This window comes from Mus caroli, chromosome 9 (genome assembly GCF_900094665.2).
Source record: "Mus caroli chromosome 9, CAROLI_EIJ_v1.1, whole genome shotgun sequence".
In the NCBI taxonomy this organism is placed as follows: domain Eukaryota; kingdom Metazoa; phylum Chordata; class Mammalia; order Rodentia; family Muridae; genus Mus; species Mus caroli.
The window spans coordinates 3,357,206-3,367,787 of record NC_034578.1 but is presented as its reverse complement, the minus strand read 5'-3'; the positions used below and the strand labels follow the sequence as shown (position 1 = coordinate 3,367,787).

At 38.3% G+C, this 10,582-nt stretch overlaps 1 protein-coding gene across 3 annotated transcripts in view; it reads left to right on the top strand.

Moving 5' to 3' along the window:
- Dync2h1 (dynein cytoplasmic 2 heavy chain 1) overlaps positions 1 to 10,582 on the top strand; it is a 238,380-nt gene that overhangs the window by 86,674 nt on the left and 141,124 nt on the right. For all 3 annotated transcript variants that reach the window (XM_021171442.2, XM_029481794.1, XM_029481793.1), the window contains 3 exons: positions 3,728 to 3,870; positions 5,595 to 5,676; positions 7,681 to 7,835. In XM_021171442.2, the coding sequence (XP_021027101.1) occupies positions 3,728 to 3,870; positions 5,595 to 5,676; positions 7,681 to 7,835 (380 nt within the window). The remainder of the gene's footprint in view (positions 1 to 3,727; positions 3,871 to 5,594; positions 5,677 to 7,680; positions 7,836 to 10,582) is intronic.

The following is a 10,582-nucleotide window of genomic DNA, read 5'->3' as shown; positions in this document are numbered from 1 at the left end:
GTGTCAGCCGACCCTGCGCCCTAGCTACCCCGGTGCTTTTCTGACCGGAAGAGGCTTGTGGCCCTACGCAGGCTGGATTTCTGCCTCCCCAACCAAAGCAGACTTAGGTCCCGCGTGATTGGCAACGTTGGCTTTCTATTGTTTATGTTGTTATTGAAGATCAGCCTTAGTTTGTGGTGTTCTGATAGAATGAATGGGATTATTTCAATATTTTTGTATTTGTTGAGGACTGTTTTGTGATCAATTATATGGTCAGTTTTGGAGAAGGTACCATAAGGTGCTGAGAAGAATGTATATCCTTTTGTGTTAGGATAAAATGTTCTGTAGATATCTGTTAAATCCATTTGTTTTATAACTTCTGTTAGTTTTAATGTGTCTCTATTAATTTCTGTTACCAGGATCTGTCCATTGGTGAGAGTGGTGTGTTGAAGTCTCCCACTATCATTGTGTAAGGTTAAATGTGTGCTTTGACCTTTACTAAAGTTTCTTTATGAATGTAGATGCCCTTGCATTTGTAGCATAGTTATTCAGAATTGAAAGTTCATCTTGGAAGATTTTACCTTTGTTGAGTGTGAACTGCTCCTCCTTGTCTTTTTCTATAACTTTGGGATGGAAGTTGACTTTATTTGATAATTGAATGGCAAATCCAGCTTGTTTCTTGGGACCATTTGCTTGGAAAATTGTCTTCCAGCCTTTTACTCTGAGGTAGTGTCTATCTTTGTCCTTGAGGTGGGTTTCCTGTATGCAGCAAAATGTTGGGTTTTGGTTATGTAGCCAGTCTGTTGTCTATGTCTTTTTATTGGGTAATTGAGTCCATTGGTATTAAGAAATATTAAGGAAAAGTAATTGTTGCTTCCTGTCATTTTTGTTGTTAGAGTTGGGATTTTGTTCTTGCACCTATCTTCTTTTAGGTTTGTTGAAGGATTACTTTCTTGCTTTTTCAAGGGTATAATTCCCCTCTTTGTGTTGGAATTTTTCCTTTATTATCCTTTGAAGGGCTGGATTTGTGGATAGATAGTGTGTGAATTTGGTTTTGTCATGGAATACTTTGGTTTCTCCATCTATGGCAATTGAGAGTTTTGGTGGGTATAGTAGCCTGGGCTGGCATTTGTGTTCTCTTAGGGTCTGTATAACATTTGTCCAGGATCTTCTGGCTTTCGTAGTCTCTGGTGAAAGATCTGGTGTAATTCTAATAGGTCTGCCTTTATTTGTTACTTGGCCTTTTTCCCTTACTGCTTTTAATATTCTATCTTTATTTAGTGCATTTGTTTTCTGATTATTATATGTCTGAATAATAATATAATAATAATTATGAGGAATTTCTTTTCTGGTCCAGTCTATTTGGAGTTTTGTAAGCTTCTTGAATGTTCATGGGCATCTCCTTCTTTAGGTTAGGACAGTTTTCTTCTATAATTTTGTTGAAGATATTTAATGGCCCTTTCAGTTGAAAAATCTTGATTATCATCTCTACCTATTATCCTTAGGTTTAGTCTTCTAATTGTGTTCTGGGTTTCTTGGATGTTTTTAGTTAGGATCTTTTTGCATTTTGCATTTTCTTCAATTTTTGTGTCCATGTTCTCTATGGAATCTTCTGCACCTGAGATTCTCTTTTCCATCTCTTGTACTCTGTTGCTGGTACTTTCTATCTCCAGAGTTGTCTCCTTTTGGGTTTTCTTTATAGTTTCTACTTCCATTTTTAGATCTTGGATGGTTTTGTTCAATTCCATTGCCTGTTTGGTTGTGTTTTCCTGTAATTCTTTAAGGCATTTTTGTGCTTCGTCCTTATGGGCTTCTACCTGTTTAGCAATGTTCTCCTGTAGTTCTTTAAGTGAGTTATTAATGCCCTTCTTAAAATCCTCTACTACCATCATGAGATATGATTTTAAATCTGAGTCTTACTTTTCGGGTGTGTTGGGGTATCCAGGACTAGCTGTGGTGGGCGTAGTGTGTTCTGATGATGCCCAGTGGTCTTAACTTCTGTTAGTAATATTCTTAAGTTTGCCTTTCACCATTTGGTAATCTCTGGTGTTAGATGTTCTAGCTGTCTGTGGCTGGAGCTTGTTCCTCCTTTGATCCTGTTAGTGTCTGTCAGCACTCCTGGCATTTCAACTCTTACCTAAGTCCCAGTGGTCAGAGCACTCTCTGCAGGCAAGCTCTCCTCTTGCAGGGAAGGTGCACAGAGATCTGGAGGTAAGCTCTGCCTCCTGGCTAAGGATTAAGGCCTAAAAGGCCCCTGTCCAAGAAGCTCTGTTGTTTCTATGGCCGGAGCACTCTCTTGTGTGGACTGGTCTCTGAGAGACCTGGGATACAAGATGGTGCTCTCACCTGAGTTCTGGGGTTAGAGCCCTTCCTGGTGGTCCATGCTACTCTGGAGGGGAAGGTGAGCAGAGGTCTGGGTCTTAGCTCCCCCTTGTGGCTGAGGATTAAGGACCGAAGGGACCCTGTCCAAGAAGCTTTGTTGTTTCTTTGGTCTGTGTGCTCTTCTTTCCAAACTGGTGTCTGAGAGACCTGGGATACAAGATGGTGTTTTCACCTGAGTCCAGGGGTCAGAGCCCTCCCTCAAGATAATAAACTTAATAAATGACAAGTAGCTGTACAAAAAAGTTGGAGCAGATGGGCCATGCTTGCTCTGATGGAGTGATACCTATGGTACAACTACCCAGAACCTTAGTGTGATGATTCTGTGCAGCATAGGACAGGGAATTCACTCATCAAGGTAGGAGGTACAGTTGCTAGTTTTGCACACCTTGGCCAGTCATTTGTAAACATTCATACTTGCACAATGTCTATATTTGCATTTAGAGCAGAGAAAGATTTTGCTATCACTCTGAGCCTGATCCCGGTAGAGGGGAAGGCTTTGCCAATTTCTCATGGGCCTGAAATCTTAGTCCTTGACATGACCATGTACTTGGTAAATAGCACACATTCAGTAGAGGCTTCCTTGGGTTTTTAATTTGCCTTAATTCTTCAGTAGATCACAAATTTATCTGCAATTAAGAGGTTTTTTTGTAATTAGTATCTTTTTCTATTACTTTTTTCTGCAGGTTTTAGAAAGTAGCACGAAGCTATAATAATAGTATCATAGAATATTTTATCAGATAGCAATGTTGGGATTGCAGTGATGTGTTTTGGAACACCAGCCTTGCCGTCTGTATTTTCATCCAATTATTATGCTTACTGTAGTAGATCTTAAAGATTTATAGATATTTATAGTGTTTTGGAATGCTAAAAACCTAATGATTTATGCAGAAACACTTTCTTGTGCACTATGGAAATAAAATAGAATTTTTTAAAAAGACAAAAATTATGTCACCCAGCCATTCCTATATGTTACTTTTATGAGTCTTTTTCTTTGCTTGCAAACATGACTTACACGTGTACAAATATTTTTATTCACCCTTTGAAAGCTTGATATATATTGATATCAACCTTTGTCCCCTCTTTAAATCCTAGGATCCATTACCACAGCCCACTCTCTCAACATGATGCCTTTTTTTGGAACCCAGAGTCTAGTCAGTGCTGTCCATGTGTATATGGGTGTAGTTTTTTTTAACCAGCGTATAAATTTTGCCTTACTATTATTTTGCAGCTAGCTCGTAAGCATCTCCTACTGTTTCATTTGTAGAGAATGATCATCTTATTAAACTGGTTCAAATGTAAATTGTCTGACTTATCATTATTCTCATAATCAGAATTATTCTCATATAGTTTCTCACCATTTTTTCAGGAATTCAACAAAATTTGCATATTGTCTTGATTATGGATTCTGCAAATTTGAATTTCATAGTAAACTGTGAGAGTAATCCAGCTTTGCATAAGAAATGCCAGGTGCTATGGATGGAGGGCTGGTCAGACAGCAGTATGAAGAAGGTATGATGTTCCGATGCAGGAACTTGCAAATACAAAAACAAAGCACATTCCATATAATGCTACTTCACAGTCTTTGCTTAATGCCAGTGTGAGCATTAGCTTAACTAGGGGGCTGGGCATGATACTCTGAAATTACCTCTGTTTTCTTTTAGCTCAGGGTACTTTGGTAGAATATATTCTATGCCTTGGATTTATTAGACTAATAAGAGCTATTCTAGAATTAAAAAAAAAGTTAGTAAGAATTTTTTTCTTAACCAAACCAAAACAGAGTTTCTCTATCTAGCTCTGGCAATTCTGAAACTCACTCTGTAGACCAGGCTGGCTTTGAACTTAGAGATCTGCCTTCCTCTCTGAAGTGTTGAGATTAAAGGCATGCACCACTGTCTGCCCAGCTTCATAGTTAAGAATTTTACAAAGTGAAAATTTATGTTCTTTTAAAAACCACACTGATATTCCAAAATGTTTAAGAAGAATTAAGTTTAATGTGTGAACTCATAGCATCTTTGAAACTACAATCCACTTATTTTAGTTTGTCTGAGTCAGTAATAATCTTAGACATTGTGCTTTAAATGACAATCATATTTCCAACTGCTTACTCATTTTTATGTAGTAGAAATACATATTCATGTCTGGTACATTTCAGCATTAGTGATATCATACACATCATAGGCAAAGCTAGATTGCAGCAAACAGGTAAGAGGTTTTGCAAGTTTTTTTTGTTCTGAGAGAATCGTAAGCAGGTATAAAGTTTTGGATATGCTTCTGGTTTTTCTCCCTGAATTCAGAAGTGATATTATTACTTAATGAAGGATGAGAGAAGATGCTTGACAGGCTGAAGGGTTGAGAGAAGGCATTTGGAATACTTTATGGTAATGAAAGAAGTGAGAGGTTGAGTCTGTTTCCGTGAGGTTAGCTAGCACAGTTGTATGGTTTTTCTCAAGCTATATGTACACTCGTTTACACCTAGGTAAATGATAACTTGAATTTAGCCAATATTGTTGTTTTGCTCCTTGAGAGTGATGAAACAAGTGTGGGCAGGGAAATTGAAGGCATTTGTACAGATGGAATTATGCTTTACCAAGGAGTTTAGCTAATAAAGAGGTAAATTAGGGTTTGAAGGAGAGGAGTGGTATTAGCTACTACAGAGGGCTTGAAGTGCAGAGGTGATTGTGACCCTAGACTGTAGATGGGAGCAGAGGCTGAGAGGAGGCTGGTTTTGAGAAGGAGTCAGGCTGGAAGGTGAGAGTGTCTTGGGACAAGGGTGGAATGCTCAAAAGTATAGCTTTCCACCCAAGCATGAAGACAATAGTGAGGACCAAGTTTGGCTGTCCCATGAGCCGTGTAAAAAGGTGGGCATGGTGGTTCATGCTTATAATTCCAGCTCTGGTGAAGCAGGAACAGGTGGGTCTTAGCCAGGAAGCTACTCTGATTGGAGAAAGAGCATAGCAAGAGGCCCTGTCTCCACAGAGGGGCTTACCATTTCTAAGAATGGCACAGGCTTGCCCTCTGCTTTCTGTGAGTGTGAATACACACTTTGACATGCTCGCATGTGCTTCCCTCACAAGTGTTCCTCCTAATATACTGTACCCCACAAATGCTCACTTAAAACCTCTTAGAGACTTTGCTGGTTTGTCATAAATCAGTGAATGGAAGCACAGCTTTAGTTAAAGAATTGGTTTTGGGGTACATTTCATTCAGTTTTAAAGAAGTGTTCTGTATTTTAGATACCAGAAATGTTATTCAGTGAAACAGATGGTGAAGAAAAATATGAAAAAAAGAGAAAAGATGAAAAGAAAAGAAATTCAGGTAGTATTTTGGTATAATTGATTTTTTTTAAAAAAATGTATATTCATGGGATTTTTTCATGTTATAGAGTCATGGAAGATGATTATAAATTTAATAAAAATTTCTTACAGTCAGATTTCTTGTCCATGAAAATTTGAAGAGTTCTTTTACTTTTAAATTAATTTGTATCATATATAAGCCAAAATAATGTGTATAAGAATGCCAGAAATTCAAAAATACTTTTTATGGGTCTGGAGAGATGTCTTGGTAAACTGCTTGTGTGCATGCATAAGGCCTGAGCTTGAGTGTCAGTGTGGCAGTGCTAGGAAGGCAGAGGCAGGAGGATCCTGTGTTTTTAAATCAGCCAGCCTGGCCTTACAGTGGAGACAACTCCTGGGCAGTGACTCCTGGCCTCTATGAGCATGTGTACTCTCATATACATGTGCCTCACCCCCCAAATAACCTGTACACATTGTCCTCCACCTCCATTCTCTAACCATTCACAAAAATATAAAATAAAAAAAAATAAATGACCCAGTGAACTGAAGTCCTGATTATATTGTTTTGACTCTGATCAGTATATATGCCATATAACTTAGTCCAGAAAAGTTTTGAGATATTTTCTGAGTATAGATGATGGTTTCTCAATTGTAATATTCCACATTAATTTTGAATAAGCTATTTTTATACCATAGCCATATTCATTCTTTAACAAAAGCATTTAATCATGAAATGCTTACTAAAGTTGTTTTATGCTAAATGCAGGGCAGTTTACTGAGGAGCTAATAGCCTAGTGAAACCATGAACTAGGTTTTGTATAGACATTAAACTTGGATGTAGCAAGAAAGCGGTGATGTAAGTTCACCTGAACTGTGCTGGGAGATTCAGTTCTGATGTCCCTAGTATCATAGGAAGTAGGAGTGCTCTTAAGAGCCACCTACAAAGGTGTTCTGAAGACAGCGTGGACAGAAGCATGGGCACTTTTATGGAACTGTAAAGAAGTAGTAGAAAGGTCTGAACTGCTGGTTGGGTCAGCTTAAATGAGGAGAAAGGGTGGGTGGGGTAGGGTCAGTGGACCACAGCTCAGGATAGTATTCTGAGTTTGCAATCCAACTGGAGGGCTCTGGGGTTTTTTGAGAGATTACATTAGGAATGTAATTAGGATTTTCTTTTAAAGTAGTATCTCTTGGTCTGTCTCCCCACCACTACTCTATCCCCACGTTTCCTTTCTCCAGTTATTATCAAATGGTTAGTACAGGAAAAGTGACATGGAACTAGACCACTTTAGAAGTGTGTTTCTGTGATGTGGGGCAGACAAGGCCTGAGCCAAGGAAAAGGTACACTGAGAAATAATGGACTTGGAGAGTATTGGGAACTGGCTGTCCTGGGGCTAGACTGTAATGGCTGTGGTACTTTAGGAAAGGATGAGTCAAAGAGTGCCTCTGTGGCTCCTGGATTGAGGCAGTAAGGAAAAGTTGACTTCTTTCACTGCAGTAGGGAATGCAGGTGGTCAGTGAGAGGAGTGTAGGATAGATCACAGACGCATTGAATTCCATGTGAATGCACTCTTAACTTTCTGGGTTTTGAAGTATCTCCCCTTTTGTTATCAAATGAAATTTTAATTGGTTTAGAATCTCTTCTATTTCAAGTAGCTTTTACTGTGTTGTCTTTTTTATTATATGTATAATATTAATTGTTAGAATAATTATTAGATTTAAAAATATTATAATTTAATTATATCACAATTATTCTGATCACTAATAATTGGAATAATTATTATTAGAATGATTAATTCTAATTAGTAGATTGATTTTACAGCAGTAGCCGTGTTCAGGGGAAGTAAATAACAGAGACCACCGCAACCATAGTGGTGGTCAAATTCTTAAGGAGCATAGGAGCTCTGGATGCTTTTATGTTTTGCAGAGGGCTTGTGTTCATAAATATCTGAGATATAGGTAAGATTATTTGGTATAACTCTTAATGCATCATGCTTATGAGTAACTTTCACTTCATGTCTTTTTCTAGTTGATCCCGACTTTATAAAGTCATTCTTATTAATCCATGAGTCTTGTAAAGCTTATGGGGCCACCCCAAGCAGGTACATGACCTTTCTGCATGTGTATTCTGCCATCAGCAGCAGTAAGAAGAAGGAGTTACTGAAAAGACAGAGTCATTTACAGGTATAGTACTGGTAATCGCCAAGAGTTTATTTTTAGTTTTTAATTATTATGTCTTGAGTTACTTCTTATAGGGAATACTTATGTAGTTCACAATACTATGTTTCATGTGGCATATACTTAATATGAGTAAATAATATATAATAAACCCTCCAGAAACAATTATATGTCCCTACAGTATTTCCCCCTAGATTACAGTGAGGAGTTTTTCTTCATTAATAGTTATTTCATTTTTAAGGAATAACATTTAATGTTTTAAACAGTTGTAGTACTTCCCCTCCAGGTCTTTTTATTTAGTTGAGCTTTATCCATGCTTGTTACAAAATATTTGGGAGGCTGAGACAGGAGGATTTGGAATTTGAGCTAGCCTGGGCTAATTAGAAAACCTTTGTCTCAGGAGACCAGAAAAAAAGAAAGAGAACAAAGGAAAAGTAAACATTGCTTTTGTAAATATCACTAAAAAGGTTAATATTTGATACTATGAAACTGAAATTATGTTTTCAAAACAAACTGATGTTTTGGTTAAAATTAGTTTTATAAAATAATGTTCTTACCCCTGTCACTTCACATTCTGAATAGTTTTCTTTGTGTATTATTCTAAATATAGACTTAAATGTGGTTTTGAAATGGCAGCCTCTGGGGTAGAGCCTACCATATAAAAGGTGTATGTGTGGGTGTTCAATCCCCAGCACTATTCTCTATTCTCTGGTAGGGTAAGACAGTAGCATTCAACTTAATTTAAGACCTAATTGTCCAAATCTTCCTTTAAAAGTTCTTTTCTTATTTAACCCATTGAGTCTATTTGGTGTTGTCTATGTGTACGTGACTATGGGGTCATCTCCTGGAACATGAGGGAGACTACCAGTGACTACACCCTCAAAGAGAGTGATTGCCAGAAGCCATCAATTATACCAATAGCTCTTCAATGAGGAGTGAAGCCCCTTAGTGGCCCTTTCACACCCAGGCTGGAATTTAGAACTGGGTTCATCTTGTTTGAGTCTTGGTGAGGCAACCAGAGCTGCTCTTTTTCATATATAGCCATGGCATGCTTAGAGGAGAGGATTGACAGTGCTCCTCCCCAGCCTCTGATTCTCACACTTTCTTTCCTCTCCCTCTTCCTTGATGTTTCCTGCATCTTAGAGGGCTTGGCATAGATGTCTCTCTATGGCTGAACACTGATAGTCTCTTACTCTCAGCACTGTAGACTTAAGCACCACCTATTGCAATAGGAAGCTTCTCTGATCAAGACTGGCACTGAGACATACATGTATTTAGAAGGGAATTGGACAACTCTACCATTTGGTAGGAAAACAGCACCAGTAGGCCCTCCTCTTGGCCTCACGACATCCATAGTCATGGGTCTGACTATAGTAACAGTGCCTGGCATGAATTTGACCTGTGGAGTAGTCCACAAATCGTCTTGCACTATTGCTTCAGTGAACACATTTTACCTGACAGGTCAGAAGTGTGATATCAAGGGTTCAGTGCTGAATAAAACCACTGGTATTTTTTTGACCCCATACATAGCACCTTCCTGTTATATGAAAGTCAGTCAGCAGGACAGAGTCAGTTCAAGACTGATGTCTCACAATCCTGTAACCAAAGTATGAGGTGTGTAGTGATTTCCACAAAAGTGTCTTACCATAAGTGCCTTAGTTAGGTGGAAGACTAAGAGGATATGAAGCCAGTAACTAAATATGATCTGGGGAGGGTTGCTTTTCTGACTTAGTTCTTAATGGTGCTTTGGGTAAATTATTTTAACTTGCTGAATTTTTCCTGCATTGAGTCAGCTAAGTGTAAGTATATTAGATGGAATTCTACGTGATACCTATATTCTCTTTAGGTGCTCTGTAAATATTGTTTATATTGTCATTTCTCCTTGACCCTCTCTCTAAATTTGAAAGAGGACAGAAACTGCACTTACTTAATAGAAGAATAAGAATTTGTTTCCATGGCCTTTCCTTAGGTTTATGGTGGGGAGTAGGATAGGGGGCTATAATGGCCATGTCAGGTCAAATGCAGGTGTAATTTTAATGATGTCTGCCAGTACTGTGTATGAGGTGCACAAAGACAAACCAAGCCTACAGTGAGAAAAACTCACTCTGGGTACAGACTGAAAGGTTCACTAAAACTTCCTTTTCTTTCTGTCACATACAATGCATAAAAGAGAGTCAGCCCACTAATTAGGTTATTGAGTATTATGTTGCTCTGTTCAGCATTCACTCTCATGCTGTAAGTCAGTAGCTCTCACAGTTCCTAATGCTGCCACCCTTTAATACAATTCCTCATGTTGTGGTGACCCCAACCATGAAATTATTTGTTGCTTCTTCATAACTGTAATTTTTCTACTGTTATGAAGTGTAGTGTTAATATTTGATGTTCATAATATCTGATTGTTGTGTGACCCCAAAGGGACTGAGAACCCCTGCTTTAAAGTATATTTTCCCTTACATCTCTTACTAAGTACTTTACTACATCTTGATGGGTATGATAAAACACCCTGCTTAACAAGAAAAACAATGCCCTCTTAACCTCTTATGATCTTGCCTCTCTCATGCCTCTTGACCCCTTACTCCCAATTTCTTTCCCCCCTGTCTCCACGTGGCCATGGCCAGCCTCCATTTCTCTAATATTTCCTTCTCTCTGCCTTTCTCTGCCTCTGCTACCCTCTTAATTCTCCTCCCCATGCCCTGAATAAACTCTATTCTATATAAAAAAAAAGAAAGAAAGAAAGAAAGGAAGGAAGGAAG